Consider the following 15,178-nt stretch of genomic DNA (forward strand, 5'->3'; position numbering starts at 1 on the left):
TGCATCGGAGTTAATGTGAAAGCCCCGTAAGAGATACGCCATGTCAAAACGCAGAGTGCCCTTTCAGACCGCGCCGCGCCGCTTTCCCGGGCTAATGGAATTTTGATGGGCCGGGATCGGGAATGAGCGCATGACTTATGACACGGCCGGCCGGGAGCCTCACCAAGGAGGCCGGACAGCGTGTTCCCGTCTCCCAAGGATCATTGAATAATTGGCCGCGTTTGACCAGAACATTTCTGGAAATATGGCCAAGGAAAAGGTTACGCAAGCGGACAGAGTCGCTGGCGGCGCGGCGTTTCACAATCTGCTGGCCCCGTCTCCGCTAATGATCTTGACCCCCTTGTCACCGTTTTAGACGTGAAAGGGGCTAATGGAGCCGAACAAAGCTGCTCGTGTGTGTGTGTGTGTGTGTGTGTGTGTGTGAGCGAGGGAGGGAGGAAGCCACTGTGACTGTGTCTTAAAGCCTGATGAGGTCCCGGTCCGCCGTTCCTCAGGGAGAAGGTCCAATCTAGCCTTTATTAGGCCTTTATTGAGCTGTGAACCAGCAGGTGTTGCTGCGTTTCCTCCACCGCGACTATTTGCGAGGGCCTTACGAGCACATCTGCGCACGTCGGCAAAAGAGGTTTATTGCCGGGGGTCGACTTTTCGCCCCGTCGGATCGGCTTTTAAGAGCCGGTTTCAACTCCAGGTGAAATCGTTCATTCATTCATTCGAGGTCCGCCTACAGAACCTGCTCACCGCTTCCTGCTCGCCTCTGGAAACCCGTCATACGTTTCAATGGAAATCATCAAAAGCGGAGGATCTGCTGTTCCATCAGTTTCTCCACGCAGAGTGTGTGTGTGTGTGTGTGTGTGTCTTCTGACCAGCCGTTCACCCACAGTAACGCTCTACGAGGGTGGGAAAGCAGCCGGCAGGCATTCTTTTCCTGGAATCAGCAAAGTGGCTGCTGACGGGGGGGAAGCTAGTGGGGGAGAAAGCTTCCTCCGACGACCCCGACTCGCTCGCTGAAGAGCGAATGAACGTTTGCCCGAACCTGCGATCGACAGCCGTCGTTAAACCCCGCCTCTCGCCGTTCGACGGCCGGGATTGGCTACCGACCCAGAAAGATAAGCGGCGCACATGATGCACCAGGCTGCAGGTGCTAACAGCTAACATGAACATTACTTCCTGGATGTGTCCTTCAAACATGGCTGCGCTAGCTTCCGTCGCCCGAGCGGTCGGAGCCCGGCTTCCGTCGGATCTCGGGAGGGTCGGGACGAAGACGACGACGATACTCACGGCTGGCAGAGCTTGATGAGGTCCTGGTCGGTGGTTCCCGGCGGCAGGCCCCGGATGTACAGGTTGGTCTTACTGAGCTGCTCCGCCCCTCCCTGGCTGCAGCTGTTGGTGCTGGGGCTGGGGGGAGCCATGGGATGGGGGGGTGGAGCATAGGGCTGCTGGGGAGCGGAGAGAAGAAGCGGAAATCAGCTTTTTTTTTTTTTTTAACAAACCAACTGCAGTACCACGTTTGGCCACCAGGGGCGCTAGAGAGTATGCACACTAAAGTGATGGTTTTTACTGTGTTTTTTTTTTTTAAATAACGCAAACTTCAAGCGCCCCCTGAGCCAATTTCCGTGGAAGATTTTGCACGTCGGACGGCTCCGCCTTCCCAAATGTATTCAAACTGTATTAAATGCACCCCCGCCCCCCCCTCCCTGTGCCTGTTGTGCTGTTAGCGTAGATTTATGATATAGGAGTCAGGGCCTCCTGCTCACAGCCCATTTATATCTCTATTGCAGGGACACTGCACACAGTGACAGGCGGAGAGGACCGGACCCCGCGGGCATGAGCGGAAAGAGGAGGAGGAGGAGGAGGGGTGGAGGTGTGGAGGAGCGAGGGAAGCAGCAGAGAGAGATGCTGCAATAAAGGAAGTGAGTGATGGATGGAGGAGAGGAGATAAAAATGGTCTGAGAGAGGGGAAGGTGCAGGAGGAGGAGGAGGGTAACATGACTAAATACCACCAGCAGCTCAAGTTAACCATGTTAACCCCTTATCCTCCCCGGAGAGACCTCGTAGCGGAAACACACACACACACACACACACACACACACACACACACGAAGGCAGTTAAACAGGCACCTAAACGCAGCATTAGCCCCACCACCATTTGTGGTGGCAGCGGCAGCGGCGGCTGGCGGAGCGAGGCTGACGTGATGCATGTGTGTGTGTGTGTGTGTGTGTGTGTGTGTGTGTCGCCTCCAGCTCCTCAGACAAAGAGCCGGGGTTCGCCGAGCGTGAAGAGGGAGCCGCGTCCGCCAATGGACGGCCAATTACCACGCTGAGCTAAGTGGAACTGATGGGCAGCCACTGACTGTGCCGGACACACACACACACACACACACACACACACACGCACACACACACGCGCGCGCACATGCATGTACACACACACACGCAAGCCGCACATACATTTACTCTGGTGCGCTCACACATCTAAGAGCAACACCTTGAACAGCAGCCAGGACTGGAGGTGTGGAGGGAAACCTAGAACCCGCTCTGCGTGCACGGCGTACGTGCACTGTTCCCACCTACACAGTCACGTGATCTTTTGAGAAGGTGAGTCGACTCCCTTGTCCTCCCTTCTGTTGTTTCCAACCGTGCGCTATGGAAGCGAGTCCATAAAAAAAAAAAAAAAAAAACATCTCCAATGCATGTGGGAGCAACCTGGAGAACCCTGAGGAACCCCACGCAGATGCGGGGAGAACATGGAGGCTCCACACGGAAAGAATCCAAGCAGAAAACCTTCTGGATGGATCTCCAGAGGGATCCAGAGCTGGAGGAGCTTCCAGAGTCACAACCCAAAGCGACTGTCTGATTACCCGCTCCACAGGAAGTGTGTGTGTGTGTGTGTGTGTTGTTGTTACAAGACTCTGACTTTGTGAGGAGAGAGAAATGATGTCACCTGCAGTGTGCACTGATTACACACACACACACACACACACACACAGATATATACACACACACACACACACACACAAATTGCAATTGTAATTATCCCGGGCGGTTTGTGTGTCTTTGAACGTCGACAGAATCCCGGGAAAAAGTGTGTCGGCGCCTCGTTTGCGCGGGCAAGGCGGCCGCGGTGAGCTGCGCATCCCATAATAAGACAGACAGCACGGCGTCTCCTTGACAACAGCAGCGATAAGATTGATTAACGGCCGACGAACGGAAAGACAGGGAGGCCGTCGTGACGGCCGGGGGGGGTCGGACGCCGGCGAGAGGAAGAGGAGGAAGAAGAAGAGGAGAAGATGGAGGAAGAGGAGGAGAAGATGGAGGAGGAGAAGATGGAGGAGGAGAAGATGGAGGAGGAGGAAGAAGAATCTCGGCTTCGCTGGTGACCTTTAACCTCCCGTCCTCCTTCGCCGAGCCTCCTCTTCCATATCAGGATGAAGAGTGTGGAGGCTGCTGCCCTGGCTGAAGGTTAATTGAAGCCCCCTCTTTATTTCTTACACTCTTGTTTCAGCCCTTCGGTAAAAACACACACACACACACACACACACACACACACACACCCTCCCCTTCCTCCTCCCGTGGCTCCGGGCTTGGCTCTCTTCCTGGGCTTTGGAATTCAGCAGTCCCACCCTATTGATTTGCTTTCATTTTTTAAGGTCAGGGGCTCGGATCTTACACAATGAGGCGCGGAGGGTCGGCGGCGGCCCATTACTTACGGCGCCGGCGGTGAACGGCGAGGTCACGGGCGGGGGGGGGGGACGGGACCTGACGGAGGTCGCCGGGGTCGGAACCGGATTCGAGCCGAGATGCATCATAAATGGAGGAGGACGTTCCCGTCTTGCGAGCGCCTGGCTAACGGCGCTCGCTAAGGAAGTTAGCATGGTTGTGTCTGCACGACATGTAAACAAATGAGTGAACGATTGTTTGTGTTCATATAAGAGCATGCACGAATATGCGCATGTTTCTGTATGCAGCCCCGTGATTGGTCCGTAGCCCCGCCTCTCAGCCAATGAGAGGTTCCCAACGAATTAATGAATGGTGATGCTCTCCGGCCCGCTCGTCCTGCGCCGCCTCCGAGTCCGACGCTACTTCCTGTTTCGCCGCGCAACGCAAACAAGGGAATACGATACTCGGGGATTCAATTTTCCTGGGCGTCTATTAGCCGCGGCAGGATGCTTTACGCCGGGCCAATTTAGCGCGGCGGCCGGAGGGGGTGGAGGCGGGAGTTCACGGCCTCCGTGACGTGTCAGGGGATGTTTACGAGTGTATTAAGTGAGCGTGATAAATCTGTGCTGAGGTGGAATCGGGGGGAGGGGGGGGGGTGATGTATATTCACACACACGCACAAGGACAGAACGCCGTGCTGTTGTGTTTTTTTTTTGTTTTTTTTTTTGCTACGCTTTCCTTTCAGGCGGGGCCGACTCCACGCAGCCAAAATAGGAAACCGAGACGGCGTCCGCATTCTGGAGAGCAGGAAGGCGGTAATCAGAGGAAGGATGCCCCCCCCCCCCCGGGGTCGGAGGGGCCCGGCGTGGTGATTGCCCCTGATTTATGGGAGGCTAGCTTAGCCGCCGAGCGCTAACACCGAGGCCGGCGAGTCAAGATCGCGTCCTTGTGTGTGCGTGTTATGTTCAAATCCCCGCGGAAAACAGCGAACCTGCCACAAAATATGACGAGCGGCCTCCTTGAAGCCGGAGAGCAGCCGCTGTCGGGGTGAATTCATTATTGTCGGGGGGGTCGGGGAGGACGGACCCCCCCCTCCATCGCCCGGGAGAAGCAGCGCTGCTGATTCTGCAGAGGGGGGGGAGGCGTTCAAGGGTCTGCACGAGTTCACGGTAAAAGAGGAGGAAGCGACTTGGCTCGGGTTCCCTCCGGGCTGAGAATAGCCCCCGCGGAGGGGGGGAGGGGTCATTTTAAACATGCTAACTCCCTCCCTCCATCGCTCTTCATCGCCGGTGAACTCCCTCTCACATCCTCTTCTGTTTTTTTTTCCTTCAGGAGGCAGAGGAGCGTCTGCTCCGGGGGCCCCGGGGTCGGAACTGAGGGCCGCCGCCGCCGCCGCCGCCGCTGAGGGCGGGGAGATAAGATGAACGTTATCTCCAGTCATCTTCCAGGGAGGGGAGAAAGGCGGCGAACAATGGACGCCTTTGTGGGAGGAGAGAAAAAATAAAATGTTCCCGCCTGGGAGGATGAAGACGTCAGCTGTTACCGACGGTAACCGACGGTAACCGACGGTAACAGATGGAGCCGCGGAGGGTTCTTCAGGCGTTCTCTCCTGGTTCGCCGCCTTCCGAGCGTAGTTTCAAGAACATCGTCGTGTTGAGATGAGAATGAGTCGACGTGAACCGTCACGCTTTGGGTTGTGGGCGGGGCCAAGACGCCTGTCAATCACAGGGTCGCGCTGCAGGCGCGTCCAATCAGCAGTTAAAACCGGTTTGCATGAAAAATGAAAGGGTGAACGGTTGTATGTCACTATATAACATGTGGATGAATGAAGGAATGTTGTATGTTTTTATATTAAATGTGAATGAATGAGTGAATGTTGTATGTTTTTACATTAAATGTAAATGAATGAGTGAATGTTGTATGTTTGCATATTAAACGTGAATGAATGAATGAATGTTGTATGTTTTCATATTAAATGTGAATGAATGAATGAGTGTTATATGTTTTTATATTAAATGTGAATGAATGAGTGAATGTTGTATGTTTTTATATTAAATGTGAACAAATGAGTGAATGTTGTGTTTTTATATTAAATGTAAATGAATGAGTGAATGTTGTATGTTTTATATTAAATATGAATGAATGAATGAATGAATGTTGTATGTTTTTATATTGAATGTGAATGAATGAGTGAATGGTTGCATGTCACGATATGAGTGAATGAATGTTGTATGTCATGACATGACATACAACATGGCCTGACAGCATGACATGACTACGACTGATTTAAGTGAATGAATAAGTGAATGTTGCATGCTTCTATATGATGTATGAATACATGTCTTTATATTAAGTTTGAATGAACGAGTGAATAGTTACATCCTCTATATGACCTATGAATGAATAAGTGAACGTTGCATGCCTCTATATTAATGTTGAATGAGAGGGTGAATGGTTGCACGTCACCATGTGATGTGTGAATGAGTGAATGTCTTTGTATTAAATGTGAATGAATGAGTGAATGTTGCACGTCACGATATGTGTGAATGAACGAATGAATGTTGTATGTCATGACATAACATACAACATGGCCTGACAGCATGACATGACTATGACTGATTTGGGTAAATGAATAAATGAATAAATGAATGAGTGAATGTTGCTTGCTTCTAAATGATGTGTGAATAAATGTCTTTATATTAAGTTTGAATGAACGAGTGAATAGTTACATCCTCTATACAGCCTATGAATGAATAAGTGAACGTTGCATCCCTCTATATTAATGTTGAATTAGCGGGTGAATGGTTGCATTTCACCATGTGATGTGCAAATGAATGAATGAATGAATGTTGTGTGTCTTTTTACAAATGTGAGTGAAGAGTGGATGGTTATATCTTTCTATATGACCTATGAATGAATGAGTAAATGTTTTCTCTCTATGACCTATGAATGAATGAGTGAATGGCTGCGGGCCTGTGATTGACAGGTCCGTGATAAACTCCGCCTCCCGTCCAATCTTCTTCGGACACACGGCGTCGACGACGCATGAATGAATGAATGAATGAACGAACGAACGACGGCTCCGGCTGCGAGGCGGCGCCGTGAAGAGAGGACGGAGGCAAAAAGAAGAAAGCGAAGCCGAGACAAACTCGACGGGCATAAATATTTGGACTGATTTGTCATCACGGCCGGGTCTGCCTGGAAGCCCGGCCGAGTGGGCGTGGAGACGGCAGGACGGACGGCGGGAGAGCGTGGGAGGCCAGACGAGCCGGTGTCGAGAGGAGAGGGACGATTACGAAACACCGACGAGAGATAGTTTTTCCCGGCTTTGCAACAAACACCCTGAAAATAGAGCCGGAAGGTCATTTCTGCTTTTAAAATAAATCCTCGATCAATTCACGGACCGATCAATACATCAAGTTTGATGCACTGGCGGCGGCGGCGGCGGCGGACGACCGGAGCGAACCTCCGTCCTAAAAATGACGATCTTCCCGCCCGAACCGGACCTCGAGGTAGTTATAAACGCTTTATTACACCGTAGTAAGGTAGTTCTGCGGCGCTGAGACGCTCCCAACAGCCAATCACCATCATCCGGCCGGTTATTGACGGATTTATCGATCATGGGAGGGTTTAGAAACGGCGGTGGTATTGCCAAGAGGAAGAGTTATGGACGTTTTCTAGACATTATGACCAAATCTGCAGCTTATTCCAACACACACACACACACACTCCATTCCCTCTCCCCGACTCCGTCTCTAATTGGGCACATTCTTGAAGAGTCAGTTATGTTTTTCACAGGAAGTGGAAGCACAAATAGAGGTTTGTGATGGCGTGGAGGGGGCGGGGCTTATTCACTACGACCCAACCTCTCGCCGAGACACACACACACACACACACACGCGCGCCGAAACGACGGATCCGAAAGCAAAAGAGAAGAGGGATTCTGTGCGTGTGTGTGTGAGGAACGGGCCGAAACGTGGAAACTCCATCAACATCGCCGGGCGGTGAGGCGTTCAGGAGCGAGAACCGAGGGCTCGTAAATCGCGGTTCTGGGGCGTTCGGGGTCACGGCCGCTCTGATCCGTCCCGTGTTTTATTCTAGTCGGCGGATTCGCGGCGTCGATGAAGCGGATCCAGCCGTGAAAACGCCGGTCGGTAACCTTTCGATGCGTTCAAGTACGCGGGAATTTTGAAAATCGCGCTTCTTTGCAACACGGCGGCTTGATGTTTACTCATCGGATACTTTACACCGGCTGGAATCCGTTCCCTCTCACTGTCGTTTTTTTTTTTTTTTTCCAGTGTGTGTGTGTGTGTGTGTGTGTGTGTGTGAGATGCTGCTTTTTCCCACCCCAGACCCGGGTAAGTGAATCCATCCCCTGCCAGCGCTCCTTCACCTCCTGCAATCCCCCCAGTCGGCTCGCATCTCCCTCCAAATCCATTTCAATCCTCGTCTGGCTGCTCGTCCTCCATTTCTCCTTCCTGCACGCCGCCTCCCTCCATCCCTCCATCCCTCCATCCCTCCATCCCTCCATCCCTCCATCCATCCCCCCCCCCCCCCACATTTTGGTCGCCAGGGAGTTTTTACACAGTGTTGAGCAGAGTTTAGTAGGCCACAGACGACAGCGTGCCAGGATACTGCACCGCATGTTAAGCAACCATCTCCCTATGAAAGAATATCGACGTTACTCAACCCAGATCCCCCCCCCGACCCCCCGACCCCCCGACCCCCTCCGCCGCCGCCGCCGCCACCGCCCGCCATCACCGGCGGCAGCGGCGGCGGAGGCCAAAGCGGCGCCGACTGCCGGTTTCGCTCCGGGTCACAGCGAGAACAATGGCTCATTGTAACCGTCCTCGTCTGCTGGAAAATAAAACAAACGTCACACAGGTGTGTGTGTGTCTGTGTGTGTGTGTGTGTGTGTGTGTGTGTGTGTGTGTGTGTGTGTGTGTGTGTGAACATCTTCAGTCCTGTCAGTCAAATTTCATTCCGGGAGGGGGGGCTGGCACTCGTGAGTTAGTGACCCTTCAGAGGCGGCTCCTTGAGTGATTTAATGGCAAGGAGGTGGTGGTTGCCTGTGTGTGTGTGTGTGTGTGTGTGTGTGTGTGTTTGGAGGGGGGGTTGGCAGATCATCCCCGGCTGTCAATCCCATGACTTAGTGGAAACCAAAGGGGGGCGATCTGTGCTCCCGAGCGAAGGGGAGCGACGTTCAATCAGCGCCGGCGGCGCAGCTTTATCCAAAAGTGTCACGGCCGCGTGATGAATAAGGCGGCGCCGTCGGCGTCCAACTTCGGGGCGGGAGGGTCGGCGTCTGCCGAAGAGGAGGCGCGGCGTCGGAGTCGTCTGACGCTTGGATTTATTTGCGACGGCGCCCGGGGAGGCGGATAAGCGCGACACAGGAAACCCGACATCAATCCTCGTCGACGGCAACGTGCGGCAGGTGATTCCCCTTCTCACGGCGACCCTCATGGCTCCGCCCCCGGACGCTAACATTAGCATCGAGGTCGGCTTCTGAGCGCCGCGGCCTTGGATGTGGCGTTAACAAGCCGGACCGGCGTCCTCCTCCTCCTCCTCCCGTGTGGAGGACCTTCTATGTAGACATCAGCTCAAGGATCGCTCACCTTCGCCGCCGCCGCCGCGCCATAAATCCCCGCCGCGCGAATGAATGGCCCGACCTTCGGGGCCGCCGCCGTTTTCAAGTCGCCGTCTAATAACGCACATTATTCCACCTGTCTCTTCTCTTAATGCTTTCCCACCTGCACGCCGTCGCGGAAACGCCGGTGTTTTTCGCCGCCGTGCGCGCGCCTCAGCTCTTGGTTGATGGGCTGCGCTTAATAATTCATAGGTGGTGAGGAATTGGCATACGCTAATTGGCAGCAGGGCGAGCGCTCTCAGCGCCGCCGCCGGGACGAACAGCGAGTCAGGATCTGTTTTCCGGAAAAACATCGAAAGCTCCTCCTCCTCTTCCCTCAAACCCGAGGCTAATGCTATTAGCACGCCGGCTAGTGCTTGAACTCGCAGGCTAATTGGCAGCAGGGCTAGCGCTGTCAGCGCCGCCGCCGGGACGAGCAGCGAGTTAGGGTCTACTTTCTGGAAAACAATGTAGGCTCCGCCCCCTTCCTGAAACCCGAGGCTACCGCCATTAGCACGCTGGCTAACACTTCAACTTGCATTCTTGGAGCAGGAAGTTCACCGGGACCTGCTTCCTTTCCAGGAATTATAAAGTCTAGACGAGGAAGGTGATGCGCCAGTGTTAGCGCCTGGTGACTCCCACACACACACACGCACACACACACACACACAGACACACACACACACATGCGCAGTCACATGTAATAATGCTGCTATTTCAGTGCAATAAACTACCTCAGCTGACTTATGATAGAGGTAATAAAGGCGGTTTTACATCTGCGACCGCGTGCACGCTTGCCAGGATGCTCCGTGCACGCCCGCCGTGCGTCCCACTTCTTTCCGAGTCTAATTGCTCGTTCATTTCCACGGCAGACAGACTTTACCGAGCCTTTCACTCGCCCCCCCACCCCCCGTCTGAGCGAATCCAGCCGAGGCCGGACGGGAAGGAGGGCGGCGGAGAGGCCCGGGTTAAATGGGCTTCTCCATTTAAGAGGTGGAAGTGTGTGTGTGTGAGTGTGTGTGTGTGTGAGTGTGTGTGAAAGAAAAAGGCAGAGGAAGCACAGCAGAATGAAAGAGTCCTTCAGCGGATGCTTTTCACCTTGAAAGGCTGCTGACGATCCACTCTCAAACTGCCCAGCGAGGCCACCCCACACACACACACACACACACACACACACACACAGGCACACTCCTGCATTATTCAATGTGATCAGATTACAGGGGTGCAGTCTCACCCCTTGAAACACAGTAAAATCAGGGCTAATACCTCCACGGCCTGCGTCCCCGCCGCCGCCATTACCGCCCCCAGAGGAGGGGGAGGAGCCAATCGGAGCCAATCGGGTATGGAGGACCCCCCCCCCTCCCCCCCCCCCCCCCCGCAGATTTCGGTTTGGACCACCCCGCCGTCTGAATCCGCGATACAAATCTCCACCGCGAGCGAGCGTCGTTGACGCATCCTGTGTATTTGCCCCCCCCCCCGGTCGCCACGGCAACCCGCGAGAAGCTCTTCCACCCGTCGAACCTGGAAATAAAGAAAACCTAAAACCCCCCCGACCGCCCCCGCCGAAGAAAACATGTCAGGTTTTATTAGCGGAGTGACTGACACTTCGTAGGCGGGGGCGAAGGTGGGGGGGGGGTGGGGGGGGCAAAGTTATCAAACCGGACCGCTGGAACGCGCGGCGTGGCCCGGGCCGGGAGATTGGATTCCACGGCGCGAGGGCCGAGGGCTGAGCGGCGAGGTCGCGCCGCAATCTGCACGGGTCAGCGCCCAGGCGGCGCCGCGCGCTCTCCATTAACTGGCACGCTCCCGGTCACGGACGCCGCTAAGGAGGCGGGCGACGGCGCCGGGAGAGAAACCCCCGACTCCCGCGGAGACACATCCCAGAATAACCCGAGATCACACGCGCACAGCGGCGACGATAAGGATGATTGACAGCTGTGGAGCGAGGTGGCGGCGGCGGCGGCGGCGGCGGCGGGGGACGGCTTCCAAGAAAATACAAATGGCAAATAAATGTGTGTGTGTGCAGCTAGCGTGCAACAAACAAGCTAGTTGTAGCTTGAGGGCGCGGGTCATCCCGGGTAACACGGCACCCCGGCTAGGAAAGTAAAAATGCGCGGGGGACAAGGAGGGGGTTGTGGAGCAGAGCGAGATGGCAGCTGTCGATGTCTTAATACGGCGTTATTGGCGGCGCGGCCCGTTAGCGCTTCCGCCCGCGGCCTCGAGCAGGCGGAGCAGGTGGAGCCGCCACGCCGCGCAACGCCTCATTTCACCCCGCTGCCGCGCCAGGGAGGGCGGCGGTGGCGGCGGCGGTTGAAATGGATACGCTGTAAAGTGTAAAAAAGATCTTTTAAACACACGGGTTTTCCCTGACTGACAGGGACGGACGGCCAATCGCAACCTCCGCGCCGGCGGGAGGAAGCAAAAACACGATCTGGTGTCGTATATCTGACTTATATGAAACACAATATCAATGCAGTTAACAGGAAGACCCAGAGTGTGTGTGTGTGTGTGTGTTTGTGTGTGTGAGGTAGGCTTACAGCCGTGTCTCATCGTGCTTAAAATTTGAAAATTTTAAATAAAATAAATCCAAATAAAAATAAATGGAAAATAAACGTAACCGTCCTCGTCTGCTGGACGATCGACGTTTCGTTTTTTTTTTGTTTTTTTTTTTTAATGAAAGGAAACAAATAAAAACAAGATAAAATAAAATACAAATACAGTTCAGATGAGAAAATTAAATTATATTTAATTAATATTTTCTGTGTGTGGATGCTGGTGTGTGGAATTATGGGGGAAGTGGGGGCGCAGCCCTCACACGAGGCCCCCTCTTTGACCGGCGCTAGGCCTCATGCTAATGATATTTAAAAAACATATGACCTACTTTAATTACATCATTACTCAAATTACTGTTTATTTTCCCCCACGAAGCGGGGGCGCCGCGCCTGGACAGCGACCTTCATAGACTCCACGGCCAGGTTCTGTCTGGGGCATCGCCGTCGCCCGCGGCAACCGCCGGTAACAACAACAAGAACGACGGCGACGATGGCGACGATGACGACGAGCCCCCGCCCAAAGACCTCGCCCAACACGAGGCCCCTGGGAGCGAGGGCTTGGGAGACGAGAACCAGCCTGTGTGTGTGTGTGTGCCGGTGTGTGTGTGTGTGTGTGTGGATTGAATGTTGCACGCCTGTGTGACAGGAGAACCCGAGCCGGGATCTAAAGAACATGTGTTGAGTTCCTGTGAGACGGCGCTTTGTGTGGACGGAGGTTGTTTGGGTTAGTCGGGTGTTTCAAAGGGCTGTGTGTGTGTGTGTGTGTGTGTGTGTGTGTGTGTGTGTGTGTGTTAGGTCAGGCATAGGCCCCAGAGAGCACCCCTCATACACACACACACACATGTTGAGAGGCTGTTGATTTTTGCTATCTTTGATTTTTTACCCGCCATGCTAAGCACGCTAGCTGCAGCCACGCCGCTAGCTGCTAATAGTTAGCATCACGCAGCAGAGGGTGTTTGTCGGGCGTCTTCAGCTCGAGCGGAGACAGGAGGGCGGCGGGCCGGTTCGGTCCGACCAGCGAACGCGTCACGAAAATCAACAACGTGCAATTCACAAATCCGCCACTAGGGGGCTCATCGCTTCCTCAATGCTAACACGGGCCATCGCTTACATTTAAAGTTGCTTAGCAAACGATAGAGGTGGCGAGTTTAAATCAGGAATAAGTCCGAAAAGTAAACAAATCAAATCATTTCCAGGAGATATTTTATAAATATATGTGTTTTGTTTTTAACAGGCTCTGGAGAACGCAACCCGTCCTCCAGAGCCCCCATGAGACCGAGTTCTCCTGCAGTTGATTTCTGCGAGATACAGGGTTTTTAATCTGACAGCGATGCAGTGTGTGTGTTCGTGTGTGTGTGTGTGGGGGGGGGGGGGGGGGGGGTCTGGCTGGCAGGCAGGATCAGTCAGTCAGGGTGACCTCATGTGTTTGGCACAGGAAAGGCCTATCAGGTTTCCCTGTGTGCAGATTCCTGCTCGCTCGCTCCACACCAGCCCCAGGACTCCATTCCTTGAGGCATGTTTTTTCTGTGTGTGTGTGTGTGTGTGTGTGTGAGTGTGTGTGTGTGTGTGTGTGTTGGGGGGGGTGGTAATTGCATATCTGTGTGTGCGTGAGTGTACGCGCCTGTGAGAGTGAATGAGATAGTGAGATTATATGAGATAAATTATTCAGACGAGCCACGGTTTACGGAGAGGGGAGGTAGCACCGGGTCGGGTGAGCGGTGTGTCACCACACACACACACACACATACACACACACACACACACACACGATCCACTGAACTCTGTGAACCCGACAGGACTCCCACCCTCTTCCTCACATTCAGCCCTCCCGCCTCTTTCCTCAACAATAAATGTCCGACTTTTGGACATTTCCTGGAAATGACCAGCATTTTCGTATGTGTGTGTGTGTGTGTGTGTGTGTGTGTGTGTGTGTGATAAAAGGGATACCCCCTCTCAGAAGCTGTCACATGGGGGCATTGGTGGTCATGGCGACCGAACCTCCTAAACATTCAACAACATTGGACTTAGCGTCAGAGGGAGGTTGGGGCTGCTAACGATGCTAATGCTAATTAGCAAACATTAACGGACTCGTTGTCGGCCGTTCCAAAATTAACCGCCGAGGAGAACCCGGGTGGAAGGTGGGGGGGGTGGAGTGTTTCCCCTGGGAGACCGGGGGGCCACGGCGAGCGCAAAACACCGGGGACTATCGCCATGGTAACGGCACAGCACACAGCCGCTCTCTTAATAAAGCCTCAACAGGCTCAGAGGTGTCCAATTTCACAAATCGCTGTGGCAACTGCCGCGCAGCCACACCAGCTGATCACCGACACACACACACACACACACACACACACACACGCTGGTTAAACAGCAGCGGCTCAGCGTCGAGGCCTGGGCTGATATCTGCGTCTCGCCAGATCGGCGGCTCATCCCGCGCTCGGCGGTACGTCTGCGTTGGCTCGGGCACAGACTCCTCAAACGCCGGCGAGCGTGCACGGGGCCGCCGCCGCCGCCGCCGTCCAAATGACGACCAGGAATGCCAGCGCGCCGTGTTTGCTCTGTGTTTGCAGGGCGGCGGAGGAACGTCAGCCTGGTGATTAATCACCGGCACAAAGTGCTGAGGACACAGAATCCGCTCCGGCTGCTGCTTTATTGCTTTATCGGCTGAATCCTAATGTGACCCCCTTCCCTTCCCTTCCCTTCCCTCCTCCAACGCCGCCGCCGCCGCGACAGTTCCACCGCAGCGCGGCGGCGTCCCGCATCCCTCCGCGCGGCGCCGATCGCGCTCCGCAACTCCGCCGCGCCTTCACTTTTTTCCTTTTCCCCGAAGTTACCCCGGGATCTCCGCGGGTCCGGGGGGAGGGAAGCGTGACATATGGCGGCGACGCAAGCGTGCAGCTGTTGTTTTGCAGGGGGGCTCGGGATAAATAATGGGGAGGGATGTTCCGCGGGGGGAGCCGGAGGCGGCTAATCGCCGGGAGGGAGCGGAGAGGGAATTTTTCGGAAGGGGGGTTGCACGTCGGCGGCGAAAGGAGCCGCGTGCTAACATTTGCTTTCACTCCGTAACCCTCCTGGTCGCTCCGAAACCCAAGGCTTTACCCGCGCCGCTACGCCGTCTCCTTCGCTAATTAGCATCGGCGTGCTAATCCGCGCCATCACACCTTCCCTTTCCCTGCTATTAATCCGGGTTTGTGTCGTCCGATTCCCGCCGCCCACCTGTCCGCCGCTGACTAATGCCTCACGCTCTCGGCGGGCCTCGGCGTGCGGTAAAAGGTCCGCCGCCGCCGCAATTTTGGGGAGGAGGTGGGGCTTTGGGGGGGGAGCTGAGCGGCGGCCGGAGTCG

The 15,178-nt window shown here is 54.6% G+C and overlaps 1 protein-coding gene across 9 annotated transcripts in view; it reads right to left on the reverse strand.

The window, feature by feature from the left end:
* The window catches only part of rbms3 (RNA binding motif, single stranded interacting protein), a 178,655-nt gene that overhangs the window by 97,913 nt on the left and 65,564 nt on the right, over positions 1-15,178 (reverse strand). For 6 of the 9 annotated variants that reach the window (XM_086178508.1, XM_086178507.1, XM_086178504.1 and 3 more), the window contains one exon: positions 1,279-1,436. In XM_086178508.1, the coding sequence (XP_086034634.1) occupies positions 1,279-1,436 (158 nt within the window). The remainder of the gene's footprint in view (positions 1-1,278; positions 1,437-15,178) is intronic. The other 3 variants (XM_086178506.1, XM_086178513.1, XM_086178510.1) reach the window with 1 other exon arrangement.

This window comes from Fistularia commersonii, chromosome 30 (assembly GCF_037954325.1).
Source record: "Fistularia commersonii isolate RoL2024-O1a breed Wild chromosome 30, RoL_Fcom_v1.0, whole genome shotgun sequence".
Classification (NCBI taxonomy): domain Eukaryota; kingdom Metazoa; phylum Chordata; class Actinopteri; order Syngnathiformes; family Fistulariidae; genus Fistularia; species Fistularia commersonii.